Source organism: Nelumbo nucifera, chromosome 1 (genome assembly GCF_055504915.1).
Source record: "Nelumbo nucifera cultivar China Antique chromosome 1, China Antique-T2T, whole genome shotgun sequence".
Classification (NCBI taxonomy): domain Eukaryota; kingdom Viridiplantae; phylum Streptophyta; class Magnoliopsida; order Proteales; family Nelumbonaceae; genus Nelumbo; species Nelumbo nucifera.
The window spans coordinates 154,645,059-154,666,162 of NC_142649.1; the positions used below are offsets into that span (position 1 = coordinate 154,645,059).

The 21,104-nt window shown below is 38.1% G+C and overlaps 1 protein-coding gene across 6 annotated transcripts in view; it reads right to left on the reverse strand.

The window, feature by feature from the left end:
- Nucleotides 1-21,104, reverse strand: part of LOC104602867 (putative triglyceride lipase) — a 171,590-nt gene that overhangs the window by 80,682 nt on the left and 69,804 nt on the right. For all 6 annotated transcript variants that reach the window (XR_016080435.1, XR_016080436.1, XR_016080437.1 and 3 more), the window contains exons 9-14: nucleotides 20,966-21,028; nucleotides 20,837-20,883; nucleotides 9,457-9,502; nucleotides 9,253-9,332; nucleotides 2,864-2,977; nucleotides 1,850-1,931 (exon numbers count right to left, since the gene is read on the reverse strand). Coding sequence is in view for 3 of the 6 variants with exons in the window: in XM_088894798.1 (XP_088750924.1) it covers nucleotides 1,850-1,931; nucleotides 2,864-2,977; nucleotides 9,253-9,332; nucleotides 9,457-9,502; nucleotides 20,837-20,883; nucleotides 20,966-21,028 (432 nt within the window). In the remaining 3 variants the exon portion in view is untranslated. The remainder of the gene's footprint in view (nucleotides 1-1,849; nucleotides 1,932-2,863; nucleotides 2,978-9,252; nucleotides 9,333-9,456; nucleotides 9,503-20,836; nucleotides 20,884-20,965; nucleotides 21,029-21,104) is intronic.

Below are 21,104 nucleotides of genomic sequence, written 5' to 3' on the forward strand. Positions count from 1 at the left end.
TTAGCTCTAATAGCTCCACTCATCTTTCCCCAATGTAAAGAGTCTAAAGTCTAACTAAGAAGAGCAGTTTCAAGCAAGAGCTTATGAAATTACTAAAATTCCTACCATCAGAATCTTTTCCTAAGATTTTTCATTTTTGTTGGTTCAAGTTTTCATTGTTCTCTTGATATTTTAAACACTTGAAAATATCTTACCAGTTCTTGTTCTTGACTATTATATATGACTTCAATAACACAACCTCAAGTAAAGTTAAGAGAGGCTCTATGATATTGCGTAACAGTAATTGTTGAATTAGCAATGGAAGGTTTATATTAGAACTAGCAATCTGGCATGGCAATGCATAAGAGATGGGGTTTGGAGAAGAAAGGAAAAAATGCATGTCCAAAGAATATGAAGAATACCTTAAAGATGGAAAGGAAAAGAAATAAAGAAATTTAAAAGTGATTTAAATGGAAGAGTAGAAGAACCAAATAAAAGGTCTATGTCTGCGTATGCGTGTGAGATAAAGCACAGAGAGAGAGAGAGAGGGAATAGAATAAAAATTCAAAAGGGTTTAGAAGGAATAAAAAGTTTGTCAAATTCCCCCTTCTAAATTTAGGCAACAGATGACTTCTGCAGCATATTCTATATATCTTCTGACTGATAATAACACTTTAACACGAGGAATTCAAGCAAAGAGATAGAACAATAAAACAGTAAGAAAATCCTTTTAACGCATAATAATAATAATAATAATAATAATAATAATAATAATAATAATAACAATAATAATAATAATAATAATAATAATAATATCAAGTGCACTCCAGCTTCAATTCATAAATCCTTGAATTGACTGAAGTGTTGACACATTTCAATTCATAAATATTTATTTATATGTTAAAATGAAACTTAAGACTTTTATGTTTAATATAAAATAATATACATTTATATATATAATCACTAAAATTATCAAAAAAAAGTGCACTCCAGCTTCCTCTTGAAGCATCAAGCATAGTTGCCAAGGTGACGCTTAGGCGACAAGGCACTCTTGGAGGCTCGCCTCGCCTAGTCACCAAGCAGTTTTGCATACTATGTAATAAAATACTTTTATATTGTTATTTTTTGAGATTATAATTATAAAATAGACATTATTAAAGAAAAATATTCATTTTTTGGGTTTATAAACTAATTTCTTTTTATTATTTTCTTATTTGTTAGGGTTTAATCAACACAAACATTGCTAACTGCTGTAGTGAACCCTCAATGACTTCAAAATCTGAACCAACAAGTAAGGGAAGAACTTAAAATTTTGTCTAATCAACACATTTCTTCTTCCACATCTTCTTCTTCCACCTTTTCTTTTCTTTCCCTATAACAAAAATAGGGGTTCAGTCCCTATATTTTTTGAATTTTCTTTCCTTTCTTCTTTTTCTTCTCATAAACATGTTGATTTTCTAGACTTAAACATGAAGTTTATAATTTTCTTATGAAAATTACGGATGGTTATTAAAGAAAGTTGGTTATGGAACCTAGGGAACTACCCTTGGATATGTGATTTTTACTTAAAAAAAATACATCGCCTAGGCAACTAGGCAACAAGGCACCCCCTGTCGCCTAGCCTCGCCTTGGTGCCTTGAAAACTAAGGCATCAAGGAGTAATAAAGTGCACTTTGCACACATCTAAGAATGGATAAAAAACATAAAGTTCAGACAATTTTCCAAACAAATAATCATTTGCATTTGGATTGCATTAAAAGCATTCTAGTTTATCTAATCAAGGCTGCCAACATGGGTGAGAAAGAAAGCTCTGCCATATGCATCATCTTAGTAACACAACTTGTGAAGTATGAGTGCATTTATCAATTACCTCATTATAAACTTCTGCAAATCTTCTGTTCCCAACTCTAGGAGATCCAAAGTTATACATAGTAACAGAAACTGCTCCACGCCTAATACAGTCCAAAGAAACATAAAACTTTATTGACACCCTAAGAAAAATATAAACTATATGTATGGCCATTGCTTTCTAATTTCCATGATAAATCATAAAATTGTGTTATGCAACACGAACATACTTATTACATAAACATATTAACAATAGGATTTTGGTTAAGTTATATAAGAAATATGTAATTGAGAATTTAGATTAACATTATCCATCCAATTGTATGACCACCTGATTCTTGTCTAAGAACTGAATCTTCAATCAGCATATGATAGGATCATCTATTAAGGTGCACAAACACTTCATTAGAGAATGAGAATCTTCTCAAGAATCATGTTTACCATTCTTGAAAACCAAATGCCAACAGAAAATGCTCCAACAAAGGGAATCCTGAAGTCAAAGCTAGAACCTTAGCAAAGTTGAGCATGACATCTATGCTCTAATTGACAGGGAGCATATATATAATAAATAACTCTACTCAGTTTTGTCTTTCAATACATCCAAATGACAATCTGTCCTCTTGCCCTCTTAAAGATTTGGCCTCTCAAGGAAAAAAATAGTCATTGCGGTGGGTTTCAGTTTCTTTAAGGGAATTCTGTGTTGTGGATTTATTTTCTCTGATTGTAACTCTTCTTTCAAACGTGATATCTTATTACCTGATCTTTTAATCTGCCATTCTGCTCTATCCAGAAGCATGTCCATTGACTATAATAATTGAAATATTATTTGAAAAAAAAATGGAAAGATTTTTATGAAGATAGGAAAGAGAACAGATGGGATGAAATTATAATCAAATATCTGATATATATCAATCAGCAAATAGCCAGCATGAAAAACTTATAATAACCAGCCATAGGAAAAAATAGTTGAATCATATCTTTACTTGATCACTGAGAATGCATATACTGTATGCAGTAATAAATAGATAAAACTCACTTTGCTAGTTGACTTGATGAAAGCTCAAGAGCAAGGAGGGTAGCTAATGCACCACCTAAACTATGACCAGTTACATAGATATGCCATTTGGACACCACTTCTGAATCATCATCCCTGCCATCATACATATTTATTTGAGAATCATCAACAAAATAAATTGGTACATTTCAGGATTTGAAAAGACACTGATTTTGATACCAGTTTCTGATGCAACATTTACAAATCAAACAAATTTTTATATGCTTTTATTTTGTTAGAATTTTAAACAAAGACATTGATTATGTTCTGCTTTCATATTTAGAGCATTTTATTAGTAGTAAATACATTAATACTGTAAATGAACAACTTTTAGACATAATATATTATGCAAAAATGTTATAACCAGTACTGGACGCCTACTTGATTCTACAACATGCATCAGGCTTCAGATAAAAAAAAAAAAGCAAACAAACAAGTTGAAATTTTAGGGAGCAGAATAAGAGGAATATGAAAGAAGACCAGCAAGTTCGGAATAAAAAATTCAACAAATTTGTAATATGAAAATGAAGAGATTCTATATTGAATAGTAGAAACAATTTCAAAGAAAAATAAAGGAAAAACCCAACTCAGATAGTCTAACTCGAATGCCAACTACCTTCTTTCAGTACTACAAACTTTAGTGGCTTTGTAGACTGTAGTGTAGTGGGGTTTGGCATGAGGTATTTCCCTCTTTGGATTTTCAGTTATTCATAAAAAGAAAGTAAAACCCTACTAAAAATATTTTACTAAATGCCTCTAAACTCTGTAGGAACTTTTAAAATTGAAATAAAAGCCTCCAATGCCCAAACAAGTTGAGGAAAGGCACTCTTCTTGAAAGATACACTTGTTATGGTTAATCATTGCCATCTCCTTGGAATCTGTGTTCAAGAGATCAATCCATAATGGATAACTTGATATTCTTTCACATTCCTGTCAAAGGCTTAAAAGTATTTCTGAAGATTTGTCAATTCCTTCCATTCCAAATTCCTCATAAGGTCTCAAAAGGTGTAATCCTCCATAAGATTGCTTCCTTTTAATTTGAAGAGAATTGATGACCATGACCATCATTGAAGGTGTTTGTGGACAAAGACTGGTGTGTTAAGTTTTCTAATACAATAGTAAGTATGAACAACTAGAAAAAAAAATCCTAAACAAGCAACAAACTCATTGAAGAACTAAATATATATGAATCCTCTTACTATAAACATTTAATATCAAAGTAGGTGTAAAAGAACTTTTAATGGTATCAATGTAGCGAAAGGATACACTTAGAAAGAAGGAGTCGATTATGAGAAAACCTTTTCGCTTGTGGCCATGCTTAAATCCATTCGGATTCTGTTAGCTATAGCAGTTCACTACGATTATGAGATTTGGCATATGGATGTCAAAACCGCGTTCCTGAATGGAGATCTTATTGAAGATATATCTATATGCAGCAGCCGCAAGGCTTCGTTGCATCTAGTCAGGAACATATGGTGTGCAAACTGAACAGATCAATTTATGGATTGAAGCAAGCTTTCAGAAGTTGGAACATCCGATTTGACTCTACGGTCAAACAGTTTGACTTTGAGCAGAATCTAGATGAACCCTGTGAGTCACTCTCTCCAAGGGTATGTCTCCCAAGACCCCTAAGGAGACTGAGGGCATGAGAGGGGTTCCCTATGCCTCAACTGTAGGGAGTATCATGTATGCCATGTTGTGCACTTGGCCAGACATTGCTCAGGCTGTGAGTGTGGTAAGTAGATACCAATCAAACCCAAGATAGAAGCATTGAACCGTTGTGAAAAACATACTCAAATACTAACAGAGGACTAAAGAATATTGTCTTGTCTTCGATGGTAGTTCACTACAGATGGTCGAGTATATTGATGCCGATTTCCAGTCAGACCCAAATGATAGAAAGTCTACATCTGGCTACATCTTTACGATGGGGTCCTGTGCAATTAGTTGGAAAAACAGCAAGCAATGGTCCGCAGCAGATTCCACGACCAAGGTCGAGTACAGGATCAGCCCCTTTGTCGAACAAAGTGAATGATCGGGACTACACTCTCTCTGATGGAAACCAAAACTGCCGGCAGTCGATTTCAACTGTGTTTGAGATTTGTTTTGCAAAATATATTTATATGATAATATATATTATGTTTTAAGAAAAATGTTTGCAAAAAGGTTTTAATTCCCGGGACCCATCGAAGCAGAGAGTGCAACACTGCACCTTGCAATCAGGGGAGAGGTCCTTCCCTGTCGGACAGTGTTTGGTCATTATGGGCTGAGAGGTTAGGTGTAAGAGACCATTGAGGGTTGTTTACCGGATGGGCTATAACTCACTTAAGCCCATTATCCTTGGGCCTTCATAGGATGGCTGGACTCAAGGATCATTTAATTGTAAATGTTGGGCCCATTAAGAGCCCATACTGATGGACTCAGGGGTTCACTGTACTTGACAGTAAATTCGGCTAGGCCTTTTCTCAAAGGCTGGGCCGAACCCATGTAAGCTTATGTAAGGTCATTGTTGGGATCCCACGCCATACAAATTGAACCTAAATGGGCCAGCAACTATCTTGGGACGTGAGCCACTTGCTTAATGGGCCTAAGGCCCATGATTAATGTGATTAATCAGGATGTCACATTACAGCTTAAGCAGTCATGTGACATGGGCGAACATGGGTTTGAATATGGGTTTGGTGCACCCATTGTCATAAGAGGATAACTCCTATCCACTAATAGAGTCCAGATCCAAATAAAGATTTGGATTAGGAACATCCTAATTTGATTAGGAGCGGTGCTCCTTAAGGCTTAAGAGAAGAGGAGATCGAACTACTCCAGATCATTCTGCTTTGAGTTCTCTCTCTCTACTCTTGCCGCCCCAGAAACCCTAATTCGATCTCCCCTTTTTGTGACTGATCTTGATCAGTTTAGTCTCTGTTTTTTGCAAGAAAATATCAGAGATAATTCGTGCTCACCTCCTTTGTTCGATCCAAAGAGTTGGATTGCAGTTTTGTTGAAAACTGCATTGTTGAACTGGCTTCATTCCAAGCTGCGCCATCTTCAATGGAGGCTGGTTTTGGGGATTCAATTTGGGCGTGAACTACCACTTTGGGAGCTACACTTGTGGAATCCGTATCAGGTATACTTCTCCCTTTATTTTGGTTTAAATCTGGTCTGGTTTCAGTGCAAGAGCGATCCTTGAAAAATGCAAATTTTCTAAATCTTGGGAATGCGATTCCTGGAAGGCTGAAAGAAATTTTTGAAATTTCGCCCAACCATTTGGCATGGTTCGACCATCCATAAGATGAATCTCACCTTCCTACATTGATGTGTAACACCCCTCTCCTTTGGGTATAATGTGAACTTCTACTCAAAATATTCTTAAGCACTATCTGCTTCTTTTCAAAATTGGTTTCAACCATGCTATAAAAATCTTTGATAAGTTGAAGAACCTTATCTTTATTACAAACAATTATAGACATGTGCATCTCAAGAATTCATCCACAAATAAAATGAAATAACAATTGCCTCCCATAATGGGTAAATGGTAAAGTAACCAAACAACAATACCAAGTCTTATGTACCCAACCAATACACCAAAAGCCCTAGGACTGTTGGAATGCATCAAGCCAAACCATTTAACCATTAGGACCATAATATACTACCACACTCCACAGCCAATGTCTCAACAGCTCTCACTCTTAGAAACAAACAGTCTCACTCTAGCAACAAGTAGCCCTTTTCCTGGCAGCTCTAACTCTAGAGGTAGGTACCCTTTTCCATGGAGGCTTTTACTCTGGTAGTAGGTAGCCCTTTCTATGATTCAAACATGAGACATAGGGGTAGGATCTGATACCAACGTGTGAACTTTCTCTGAGAAATTCTAAAGGATGAGTAGTAAATAAAAGAGCATAGTTGTCAAGGCACCCTAGGCAAGCGCTTGGAGGCACGCCGGGCCTAACCGCCAAGTAGTTTTGTATGCTGTGTTATAAAATACTTTTATATTCTTAATTTTTTTTAGATTATTAAAATAGATATTATTAAACTGAAATGTTGATTTTGTGTGTTTTCTTTTTATTATTTTCTTATTTGTTAGGGTTTAATCAACATAGGCATTTCTAATTGCTGTATTGAACCCTCAAAAACTTCAAATCCTGAATCAATAAGAACTTAAAGTTTTTTTTAATCAACACATTTTCTTCTTTCACCTTTTCTTTTCTTCTTTTCCTATAACAAAAATAGGGGCTCACCCTCTATATTTTTTGAATTTTCTTTTCTTTCTTCCTTTCCTTCTCATGAATATGTTGATTTTCCATACTTCAACATGAAGTTTATACTTTTCTTATGAAAATTAAGGATAACTATCAAGGAAATATGGTTATGGAACCTATAGAACTACCCTAGGATATATGTTTTTTATTAAAAATCCATCACCTAGGTAACTAGGTGACAAGGCGCCCCCTTCACCTAGCCACACCTTGAAAACTATGTAAAAGAGAGAAGAGAATAAGAGAAGAAAGGAAGAAATTTTTGAGGAGGAAAAAAAGCACTCAGCCATCATGCTGTTCTATTCAATATATACCTTGACTTACAGTCTTGTAAAATGACTACTATGCCCTTCATAAGTAAATAATAACTAACCAACAAAAAATTAATAAAAGTCTTATTTGCTGATAAAAAAAAAGAAAAAACTCCATAGCTATTCTCTAGTCTCTACAACCCATATAGCCGGAAGCAAATTATGAAAATATTTCCATCTGAGAACCAAAAATCTTCCCAAAATCTGATTTCAATTCCCCACATCCATTTAATAATATCCAGAAACTAAGTCTGATGCATGTCATTCTTTAATTGTTTCTAATACATGCACTAACACCATATGAGAAAGTAGCTAGCATAAGGGTCCCATCCAAAATTGCATGAGGCATATTTCTCTACCACCACTCCCCCTAAGAGTTTGGTCCTTGGTGTTCTATTCCCAAAATCCATAACTACTTCTCTAGGATTGCCTCATGGATTAGTCTTGGTTCAGAATATCAACAATATTTGGAAAAATATCCCCAAAACCTTCATATTTCGCTAGGGGTGATACAAAATATTCCAAGAATCGTTCTTTCCTAACATCTCCAATACACTAACAATATATTGGCATTTCAGATTTCATTAATAAACTATACTTAAGATTTAAAATTTTAGAAACCTTTAAAACTTTCTAATATTTTGTTAAAATCATCGAATTTGTGAAATTTTTTTCCTAAAAGAACAAACAGGATTTGGTTATTGGATGATTGGCTTACGATTCTGATTTGATCAACTTACTAAATAACCATAATACAAAAGAAAATGAAAAAAAAATACATTCAACTAAAAAAGGGTAATTCTCAATTTAATCAAAACATAGAGTAGCAAAAGAGACAAAAGTCAAGATGGAAAATGAGTTACATATGTAGAGAAGAGGAGATGGCTAAGAGACTACAAGGGAGAAGTAGAGAGATACTGTTTTAGTCTTTTAATAATATATTTTTTGATATATACAGTTGTTTTCTATGGCTTTCTAAGCCTTAAATGTGAAATCACAATTTTCCTGACAATTTCATTAAGTTTTAACAAATTCCATGTTCTTAGAAAATTTCCGTGATTTCTTTAGGTTTTCTAAATATCTTATCAAAATTGGTGAAATATTCCCCAAATTTCCCCATCTATACATCCTGATAGTCTATAAATATCAAAATTTCAAACCATGGTCTTACACTCCAAAAGCCTAATCTAATAATTTTTCTATCCATAAACCTAGTAATCAGCACCTCTAGGTTCCCCTAAAGGGAGAAAATTGAACACTCAACATATATGGGATGCCTAATGTAACTAATATGCAATTAGGAGAACATCCTAAAAAGGGACAAATAGAGAAGCAAACAAAAGAAATAAAAGAATGATCTTTGGATACAGTACTAGAGTATTTAAGTACACTTGAAACATATAGATTTTTTTTTTTGAGGAAAAAAATGCTTCTTTCATCTGTTTCTCATCCAAGAAATAAGGCATTAAAGAAATTTCAAATATGTAAATAATGTGTTAAAGTCGGAAGTTGGAAGAGGTTTTTTTTGGTAGAAAGGATACTCATTAAGAAAAGAGGAAGAGGCCAAAGCCATACAACCAAACCCAGAACAAATAACACAGCAGAAAAGCTAACAGAAACTGAAGAAAAAAAAAACAAAACCACACACAAAGTCGGAAGAGTTTAGGTAGTGGAAACCAAATGCAGTAGATAACTCAAATCCCTTCCACAATATCCAAAACTGGGTGCATATGCATCATTCCTTGCATTCAATACTAGAATCTAAGGTTTATGCTTAAGATGAATTTAACATGGAAGCATGACTTACGGAAATCCAATTGACAGCTTTATAAGTGACATAATCCTATTCCTCACTGAATCATATGCACTTAAGAAACCACTGTGCACCTGAAACAAGCAGCACAATCCACTATATCAAGAAAATGAAATGAACAGTATTCATTATTAAGCATTCACAAGATCCAGAAATAGTATTTAATGTGATCATTGAACTTAATGTTGTTGGGCTTACCTGAACTTCTTGCTTGAAGTCACCACCTATCCTCTCAGGATTTAACCTATTAAAGCAATGAGTTCATATCAGCCAGTGACTAGGAAATATAGATGCTGACACTTTAATTTCACAATTCTGAATTGCACACCAACAGGCATATATAAAACTTCCTATGTAAATATAACTTACAAGAATGATATCTACATAAACCACAACAGGATAAAGCACTAAAACTTTGATGTGATTATTATTGACTTGAAAAGCCATCCCTTTTATGCAATCAAGATGTAGGGCTGCAACTATATTAAAAGGATCACTTACAAGCCTTCCCAAATTTTGTTTATCTTTAACTTCTGCCTGATATAGCCATGTTTCACATTGTCAAACTCACAACACCAAGTAAAAGAATTTGCTGAACATTTGGAATTAAAATATCTTTGAATTGCCCATTTAAACACAGTTATCTTGCAGATACAGGCAAAAAACCTCTTGACTAGTAAGAACTCATCCACTCACCGCACTAGAAAACAAATAAAAAATTATACAACAGCTTTAGAGAAGATTTCTACAAATGTGACATGTAGAGAAGATGGGCCGAATGGCCCATAGACAGTTAGTTCATGTTATGTTATGTTATGTTATGTTTCTCTCTGTTGTGGGCCTTATTCTGGGCCCATACTCTGTATTATTCTGTTTTTTTGTATTTTCCTGCTCTCTCAAGGGCCTCTCTGTAATTTGTCAAAGATTAACTTATTAATAAGATGTTTAGAGTGTTAGAGAGAAGTTATGTTCGAACCTCTTACTCTCTAACACTCATTGCCGCCAGCTCTTTCTTCTCTACTTCTCTTGTTTGTTCTCTTTTCTGGTTTGCATCTAATCTCAAACAGTTCCACACATCAAGTGGGCTGTTTTTCAACTTGGTATCAGAGCGGGCTATTGCTTGGCGTGTCCCTCATGTGGTTCTAGTTCAGCCAACTACATGAGGAGGTTCTAGGGCTGAAGTTTACAGTCATCCGCCTGGTTCTTGGAGGTCATTGGAGGGTGCCCAAGTTTCTATACACTTGGAGAAGGGTTCGGTGACCAGGAGGAATCAGAGAGCAAGTTTTTCAGCCTGATTTGAAATCAGAGAAAAGGGATTCCGAAGCTAGATTTCGAAGCTAGCTCAGAGAAAGTGTTCGGCCTGGTTTGAAGTTCAAACCAGAGATACTGTAAGTTGTTTTCTCAGTTCTTTGCTGAGTTATTTTTGTTATTTGGGAGGACTGTTAAAGCATTCAAAGCACACCTCCATTCGGCCCACTGTTGCTGGACTGATTTCTGGGTTATTCTGGAAGTGTGGTTCGGCTGTTATTGGGCTTCCAAACTGCTAAAAACTGATCTAAATTAAGTGGTACAAGCCTCTACTTTAGTTCAGCTGCTTCTTGGACTTAGACAAAGTGTTCTTGAAGTGATTTCTGCTTGTTAACAGTGAAGTGTTGACTGTTGCATACATAGTGTTTGTAAAAAGTCCTCTTAGGTACTGTGGACTGTTTTTCTTTGTTCTCCTTGGGAAATTATTGTTGGGAACCAAGAATACATATTGTTTGGAGGCCTACTACTTTTTTCTTGAAGGCTGAATCAAGGTTTCTCCTCTTTGAAAGTGCTGCCACCGAACTTGGTTCTCACGGCTGTCAGTTCTGAACTGAGTTTTGTGTGTTGTTGTGTTTGCTATTGTTCAACTCAATCTGAGTTCCTTGAAATCAGATCACTTTTAAGGGCCTGCCAAAACCCTAATTGAAGTTGTTACATAATGGACTTCTCAGAAATTGAGAACAAGAGCACTGCTGAATATGGACATAATTTGGGAACTACAACTGATTCCTTGTTGGCTGTAACTACAGTTAAACTGGATGGAACCAATTATTTGGCCTGGTCACAATCCGTAAAAATTCATATTTGCAGTAGAGGAAAGTGGGGGTTTATCTCTAGGAGCAAGAAAGCTCCCCCAGAGGAGGATCCCTCTTATGAGAAATGGGTGCAGGAGAATTACACAGTGATTGGGTGGCTTGTGAACTCAATGCAGCCACAGATTAGCCAACATTACCTGTGGATGAACTCGGCTAAAGAAATCTGGGATAGTGTTGCAGAAACTTACTCCCAGAAGTTGAATGTTGCCAGAGCTTACAAACTAAGAAGTGATGTGAAGAATCTAAGACAGGGGGAGAAGTCACTTGCAGCATACTTCTCAGCCCTAAAATCTATATGGCAAGAGATTGATTTGATAGAGGCCGTGACATGGGATACCCTTAAGGATGCTGAAACATATAGGAAATTGGTTGAAAGGAATAGGGTCTTTGAGTTCTTGACAGGACTGAATTCTGAATATGACATTACAAAGCAAAACATCTTGTCCAAGGAAGATGTTTCATTGTCTCAAGCATATGCCTTGGTCAGCAGTGAAGAAAGCAGGAGGCAAGTGCAGGTTCAAGGGGTCAGTATCAATGATCATTTTGCAAATATGGGAATCAAACCCAAAGGGGTTACAGGAGCCCCCAGTGGCACAGGAAAGAAGGAGGTAGTGTGTGAATATTGCAAGAAGCCGAAACACACTAAGGACAAGTGCTGGAAATTGCATCCCAGTCTTGTCCCTATCCGATTCCAGAAGAAGAATGACAGTAGAAAGACAGGAAGTGCACATACAGCCACAAGTACAGATACAGAGTTTGAGTCTGCAAGTGCACAATTGGCAGCCATGAAAGCTGATTATGAGAAGTTTGGAAGGATGATCAGCCAGCTTGAAGGTGTAACTTCATCATCCAACCCTTCTGAAAGTCCAGCCACCACTGCATTTGCTCACTCAGGTATAAGGGCTTCTGCTAACCATGCATCTACCTCAGGTAAACCCAAGACCCCTTGGATCATTGACTCAGGTGCTTCTGATCACATGACCAACCTTTCCACTTTGTTTGTGTCATATGATTTGCTTCCTGGTCGTGACAAAATCACCTTAGCTGATGGTTCTCTTGCCCCCATTTCTGGCAAGGGAACTATCAAGCCTACAGACTCTTTACTTTTATCTTCCACTCTTCATGTACCAAAGTTAAATACCAACTTGTTATCTGTAAGTAGCTTGACCAAGTCATTGAATTGTTGTGTAACCTTTTTCCCTTCTCACTGTGTGTTTCAGGACCTGAAGTCTCGGAAGGTGATTGGGAGTGGCCATGAAGCGAATGGAATATACTTGCTCGACACCCCTGGCCAATGCTTTGATCATCCCAAGAATGCTGCTTTCGGTTCTACTTCTTCAGAGTCTGTCAGTCAAATTATGTTGAGTCATTGTCGGTTGGGTCATTTACCTTTTTCTGCTTTAAGTCATTTGCTTCCTAAACTGTTTAAGGGAGTCAGTGTGTCCAGTCTCAGTTGTGAGTCATGTCAGTTGTCAAAGCATTGTAGAAAAAATTACCCTGTGAGCAATAAAAGATCCTCTTTTCTTTTTCATATTGTACACTCTAATGTGTGGGGGCCTTACCACTTATCCTCTATGGGGGGCTACAAATACTTTATCCTGTTTATTGATGACTTTTCTAGATTCACTTGGATATACTTAATGAAATCCCGAGATGAAGTCCCGAGACTTGTGAGGCAATTTCATGAGCTTATTTTGACTCAATTTGGTACCAGAATTAAGGTTTTCAGATCTGACAATGCAAAAGAGTATTTTGAGAAGAGCCTATCCTTGTATCTCTCTGACATGGGGGTTATTCACCAAAGCTCCTGTGTTAGAACCCCTGAACAAAATGGAGTTGCTGAGAGAAAAAATAGACATATTGTTGAAGTTGCAAGGAGCCTTTTATTTGCCTCACATGTTCCCACAAGATTTTGGGGTGATGCTGTACTTACTGCTACCTATCTCATAAACCGTATGCCATCCAGGGTTTTAGGGTTTAAATCCCCCTTCAGTCTTCTTCATCCAGATAAGGATCTCTTCCCAATTCCTCTTCGTGTGTTTGGTTGTACCTGTTATGTTCACATTCCAAGTGTGCAGAGACACAAGTTTGAACCAAAAGCCACAAATGCATCTTTCTCGGTTACTCCCCCACACAAAAGGGTTATTGTTGTTTTGATCCAAAGACTGGCACCAGACATGTCTCTATGGATGTTACCTTTGATGAACCTTCTCCTTTTTATGGTTCCCCTCAAGAAGGACATTGTCAACAGGGGGAGAGTCTGTCACAAGTTTTTGCTCTTCCCCTTCCTGTCCCAGTTCAGTCTCCTGACAAATCTGTATCCTCACAAAATGAATCGACGGAGGATCAGCCACTCCATTCCTCTTGTCCTAGTGCTCCTATTTCTTTACCTCCTCGTCCTACCCATAATCCCAAAGTGTATTAGAGGCAGAGATCCAGGAATGAGCAAGTGGTTTCCCTTACAACAGATGAGGCTCATACCCTCCCAATCACAGATGAGATACCAGGTACTGCTTCAGCTCCCTTGGAATCCCCCTTCCCAGATCTTGATGTCCCCATTGCAGTTAGGAAAGGAAAGCGGAAGTGTACTGCACACTGCATTTCCAAACACCTTTCTTATGACCTACTTTCCCCTTCATATTGTGCCTACCTCTCTTCAGTTGCTTCTAACCACATTCCTAGGTCTGTATCAGAAGCTCTTGGGATTCCAGCATGGAGAGATGCCATGCAGGCTGAAATGGATGCTCTACATGAAAATGGTACTTGGGAGGTGGTGGATTTGCCTGAAGGGAAGGATCCAGTTGGATGCAAGTGGGTTTTTACCATTAAATACAGGGCAGATGGGACTATTGAGAGGTACAAGGCCAGACTTGTTGCAAAGGGCTACACACAGACATATGGGATTGACTATCTGGAGACTTTTGCCCCTGTTGCTAAGATGACATCTGTAAGGGTTCTTTTATCTCTGGCATCTCACTTTGATTGGCCTCTCTATCAGTTAGATGTAAAGAATGCATTTCTGAATGGTGACTAACATGAGGAGGTCTACATGTGTCTTCCTCCAGGAATGTATGGGAAAGATATGCAAGGAAAGGTATGTAAACTGAAGAAATCTCTTTATGGCCTCAAACAATCTCCTAGAGCCTGGTTTGAGAGATTTAGAGCTGCACTTGTTAAATTCGGCTATGTTCAGACACAGTCAGATCATACTCTTTTTGTGAAGAAAAGTGGGTCTCTAGCAGTGTATCTCATTGTGTATGTTGATGACATTATAGTGACTGGTGATGATGTCTCAGGCATTCTGGGCCTTAAGTCTTTCCTCCGTACAGAATTTGAGATTAAGGATCTGGGGGAGTTGAGATATTTCCTTGGCATAGAAGTTGCCAGATCCAGGGATGGGATTCTTATTTCCCAGAGGAAATATGTCCTTGATTTGTTGTCTGAAACTGGAAAATTGGGTGCAAGACCAGCTGCAACTCCCCTTGATATGAGTCACAAACTTTCAGCTTCGGATGGAACTTTGTTGGAAGACAAAGGGGTCTTTCAGAGACTTCTTGGGAAGCTTTTGTACCTGTGCATGACTCGGCCAGATATTGCGTATGCTGTCAGTTGCATTAGCCAGTTCATGCATGCTCCTAGAGATACCCATATGGCAGCAGCAGAACGGATTTTGTGCTATCTGAAAGGCTCTCCAGGAAAAGGAATTCTATTTGCCAAACATGGTCATCTGAAACTCGAAGCCTATACGGATGCTGATTGGGCTAGAAATATTGATGATAGAAGATCTACTTCAGGGTATTGCAGTCTAGTGGCTGGTAATGTTGTCTCTTGGAGGAGTAAGAAACAAACAGTTGTGGCTCGATCCTCCGCCGAAGCAGAATATAGAGCCATGGCACATGGAGTCTCGGAATTGTTGTGGTTAAGGTCATTAATGGAAGAACTTGGGGTAGATCATGACAAACCCATGATGTTGTACTGTGATAATCAGGCTGCCATCAACATTGCTCACAACCCGGTACAACATGATAGAACCAAACATATTGAGGTTGATAGACACTTTATTCGTGAAAGAGTCTCCTCCGGTGAAGTGTGTCTTCCATTCATTACTTCTGACGGACAACTGGCAGATTTTCTCACCAAGGGCATTTCCAAGGCAAGGCTTCAACATGACACTGGCAAGCTGGGCATGATTAACATCTATGCTCAGCTTGAGGGGGAGTGTAGAGAAGATGGGCCGAATGGCCCATAGACAGTTAGTTCATGTTATGTTATGTTATGTTTCTCTCTGTTGTGGGCCTTATTCTGGGCCCATACTCTGTATTATTCTGTTTTTTTGTATTTTCCTGCTCTCTCAAGGGCCTCTCTGTAATTTGTCAAAGATTAACTTATTAATAAGATGTTTAGAGTGTTAGAGAGAAGTTATGTTCGAACCTCTTACTCTCTAACACTCATTGCCGCCAGCTCTTTCTTCTCTACTTCTCTTGTTTGTTCTCTTTTCTGGTTTGCATCTAATCTCAAACAGTTCCACACATCAAGTGGGCTGTTTTTCAACTTGACATATTTAATACACACACATAAGGAGAGAGAGAAGTTAAGGACAGTAGAAATCTGCTGAAATAAAAAATATGAAAGAAAAGTAGTTTCTTGAAGAGAGAAGGAGAAGAAGAGAAGTTGAAAAGAAAAGAGAGCAATAATCTGGCTGCCCCCTTCATTTATTATTTTTACTAAAAATAATAGAGCAATACAAAGACAACTATGCCCTTATAAGGCGGCAAAACATAAAACAGCATATATAACACTCAAAAACATAATAAAATTTGGACTCACATAACTACTGTGGTCCCCACCTCCTATCTAACAACTAACATAAAACATCTACTCAGAAAACCACCATAAAACGGATTAATCTTCACCCCCTCAAGTTGGGAATAAATATCACACATTCCCAACTTGTGTAGATCATGTTCAAGCTTGTTCTTTGCCACCCTTTAGTGAGAACATCAGCTAGCTGCAACTCTGAAGAGACATAAGGCAGACAGACTTCTCCGGTTGTTATCCTTTCTCTTATAAAGCATCTATCAACTTCAATATGTTTTGTCCTGTCATGCTGAATTGGATTATGGGCAATATTGATTGCAGCCTGATTGTCACAGTACAGCATCATAAGTTCCTCTGCTTTCACCCCAATCTCACTCAAAAGAAATCTAACCAAAGAAGTTCTGAGACACCATGAGCAATGGATCTATACTCAGCCTCTGCACTTGACCTTGCCACAACCGCTTGCTTCTTACTATTCCAAGAGATCAAGTTTCCACCTACAAAGGTGTAAACTCCTAATGTAGACCTCCTGTCATCTAAGCATCCTGCCCAGTTTGCATCTGTATAGGATTCTAGCTTCAGATTCTCATGATTTGAGAAAATGATACGAATTGAACTCATCTTAGCTACTGGTGCAAAGGTTTCCAAGAATATCGTGTATAATCATCCACAAACAAAAGAAAGTAACGGTATCCTCCCATGGAAGGGATATGATATGGCCGCCATACATCAGTGCGAACAATATTAAAAGCAAAAGTACTTCTTTTATTACTTGGTTTAAAAGACTGTTGATAACTCTACATTTTGATGCCTTAAGGGCATCATTTCAGGGGTATTTTCGGCCTTAGAATAGTCAAAGTATGCCCTTTTCCGAGTTAAATTCAATGTTCTAACCTCTGAGGGTCTATGCAAATTCTGTGGAAAACTGGGGAAGTTACATGGCTGAAATGCAGTTTTTGGGAAGCTGGTGTGAAGTCCAACAAAGAGAGGGGGTGTTTTTGTGAAAAACTGAGAACAGGAGGGCGCCTCCTATCTGCTAAACCCATAATGGCGCCCCTCCTATTGTATTAGCATGCTCTCCTCTCCTTAACAAACCCAAGGGCGCCTTTTAACCTATTATTTTCCCCCTTAGCAAACCCTAGCCGCCCCCAGCTGTTTAATCTCCACCCTCCACTCCTTCTAATCTCCACCACTCATTCTAAGTCACTCTTTTTGTAGCTTTTAAACCCTACGGCGCCACCTAACTGCAAATCCTCACCATTCAGCCCCTAACCACTAGATCTCAGCCCTCCATTCCATCTTCTATCTCAGCCATCCACTCTAGGGCGCCACCCACCTCTTTTAATCTCCACCTTTCAGCCCTAGGCGCCTCAATCTCCACCACCTATTTCTGGGTGCCCAAATCTTAGCCCTACATAATATTGGGCGCCCTCTCCTTCTATTCTCAGCCTTAGGAACACCCCAAAACCATCCTAACCCTCCATTAGAAACCCTAGGGCGCCCATATCTTTGCTAAAACCCAGCTGCCGCCCCCTTCTTTATCTCTAATCCCAATTGTATCCACCCTTCTCTATAAAAAGGACCCAAGAGCTCCTAAGAAAGGGTTGGATTCTACCCCCAGGTAAGACGAAAGGTTGATCTTGAGAATTTCAAGGGTAGAGCAAGAGGAGGACGCCCAGGCAAGATGAGGGGTTCCTACTTGTAGTTCGCCAACACCACTACTGCCACCTCTGGAATAGGATCCCAACCACTTTTACTTTACTCTAGTTTTAATTTCTATTCTTTCAATTCCTGTTTCGTTATTTACTTTCTGCAATTTATTTTCATTCCGTTTGATCTTCGTTTTATTTTCTGCAAATCTGCAATTCGGCCAGGTAAGACGAAAGGCCTAGCTCGAGAAGTTCGAGGGTCAAAGGAGAGATCCGGAGACTACTACCTCCGATCGGATAACAGATTTTTATTTCGTTTCTTTTGTTAATTTATTTATGTATTTATTTATGTTTCTGCACTTTTAACTTTCAGAACTGTTCGAATTCTATATCTTTTTCAATTTAATTAATTAATTCTTATATTTCTGCACTTCCATCTTGTGTTCTCTTGTCCGGATTTGAGTACGTATTAATTTTTCTCTCGCTTCCCTGTGGAGACGACCCATTCTTATCATTTTACTGCATTTGTCATTGTTTGAGAACCAAAAAAATTTTATAAATATTAAATTGGTGTTCCGAAGTGCTTAACACGCTTCCGAACACACCAACTGTCTACAATGCTTTCCTAACTGACAACTCTCACACTCCAAAGTAGATAACTGAACAGACTCAAACAAATTTGGGAAAAGACATTTCAAAGAAATAAAAGAAAGATGTCCAAAGCGATTGTGCCAAAGCATAATCTGGTTCACTGAATCTGACCCACTACTATTGTTGTTGCTAACATGATGGCCCTGATGCCTCGGAATCTCATCCAAAAGGTAGACTCCATTCACCTCATGACCACTCCCAATCATCTTCTTAGACTCCAGATCCTGCAAAACACAATTACCAGGAAGAAAGGTCACGGAACAATTCAATTTTTTTTTCAAAGAACTAACAGACAGTAGGTTGGTATGAAGTCTAGGGACATGTAAAACAGAAAACAGAGTTATATCATTGGTCACTCTAACTGTCCCCTTCCTACCAATGGGCATACGTGAACCACCTGCTATAGAGAGACTGTCTCTAGCAGAGCACAACTGATAGGAACTAAAAAGGGTAGGGGCATTAGTCATGTGCTCAAATGCTCCTGAGTTTAAAATCTAGGGAGGTCCCTCCCAACTTGAAGTAGATGCAAGATTTGTAGTTGCATATGAACTACCTGTATGTGCAAAGGAAGTGGTGTAATTGGCTCCTGCACTTTGTTGTACATCTAGAAGGCAAGAGCCAGGTGAATCTTTCTTACTCATAAGTTGTCTAAACCTCTCCAATTCTGTTCTCACTGCTGCTACTGCAATGGATTCCCAATCAGTTTGGGAAAGAGGGGTTGAAGAGTCTCCTATAGTGGCAAAATTTGCATTTCCCTTCTTGTTTCTTATCCGAGCAGGCATAAGATTTGGGTGAAGCTTCCAACAATTATCCCTAGTATGCTTAGGCTTCTTGCAATAATCACACACCAAGTTCTTCTTATCTTCCTTTCTAGTCTCACTACACCCCCTGTCTCCATTCAGCTTAGGTTTTGTTGTACCAACCATGGCCGACTGGTCAATCCCAGGCTATCTCAGCATTACATTCCTCCTACTCTCCTCTCCAAAGACAAATGCATAGGCCTGAGAGAGTGTCACGCCCTCCCTAGAAAGAATATATTGCCTAGCAATGTCAAATTCAAGGTTCAACCCTGCCAAGAACTCAAAAACCCTATTCCTCTCTACCAGTTTGTGAGAAGTTGCTGCATCATTTACACTTTCCCATACCACAGTTTCTAAGTGATCTATTTCCTGCCATAGGGTTTTCAGCATGGAGAAATACACAGCAGGAGATTTTTCTCCCTGTTTCATACTTATCACCTGATTTCTTAACTGATAGGCTCTGGCTTCATTTTGCTTCTAAGAATAGGTTTCAGTCACTCCATCCCAAATCTCCTTAGCAATATTAGCCCATAGGAAATTTTTTGCAATACGAGGTAACACAGAATTACACAGCCAGGACATTGCCATGTAATTCTCCTGCACCCATCGGGAAGAGTCTGTATCAGGTTTCTTCTCCTCCCAGTGAGATACCCTAATTTTCCACGGGCACTAACAACCATCTTAGCTGATTGTGCCCACTCCAAATAATTTGTACCATCAAGTATTACTGTAGTAATGATCCCAAACCAAAAAATATCACTACTACCTACAATACCCAATCCCACAGTACCGGTAGATTTCATCTCGGTATTCCAAACCACCCTCTTCAGAAAAGTGGATCGATCACTCCAGGAGGCTCAGAAAATTCCAGAAACCAAACCGCCCTCTTCAGAAAATCAAAAGAAAACTAACAATACCTGGGCGCCCAAGATCAGATAAAAAACAAAGAGTCCAAATTTTCTAGGACTCTTCCCCGTACTCCAGTTCTTCCTGATTTGGATGCCGAACAATAGATCACCTTCTCGATGACTAGATCCCACCAAAAAATCCCAATACTGGGCAATCTATAGCAGATCGATCAGCCCTTTACTACTTCATGCAGTCGGCTAATCTAGGGCTGCATGAGAATGCTTCAAGAAACCCTAGTCGAAGCTCTGATACCAAGTAGAAATCTGTTGAATTAAAAAATATGAAAGAAAAGTAGTTTCTTGAAGAGAGAAGGAAGAGAGAAGGAGAAGAAGAGAAGTTGAAAAGAAAAGAGAGCAATAATCCGGCTGCCCCCTTCACTTATTATTTATACTAAAAATAATAGAACAGTACAATGACAACTATGCCCTTATAGGGCGGCAAAACATAAAACAGCATATATAACATTCAAAAACATAATAAAATTTGGACTCACATAACTACTATGGTCCCCACCTCCTATCTAACAATTAACATAAAACATCTACTAATAAAAGCATCATAAAACTGATTAATCTTCAACAAGGACATCTTAAAGAACCCATAAATAAATAAAAAAATAAGATAGTACCCTGCAGGAACTAGCATCAGATCAGTTCGCAAATCCTTCCATCTTGACTGGACAAAACAAAACAGACTTGTATTAAAACACTACCTAGGTCAACCAATGCTTCTTTCACGCATAATAAAAATAACCTACTTGTTCAGTCCCCCTAAAAGCAATGACTAATCGTTTCCGTGGTGAGTCACGCCAAATTGCTACCTGCATCTCTTTGAAATGAGAAGTTTATGCAACAAAAAATTTTTCACATATTAGAGAATATCTCAACAAAAACGTT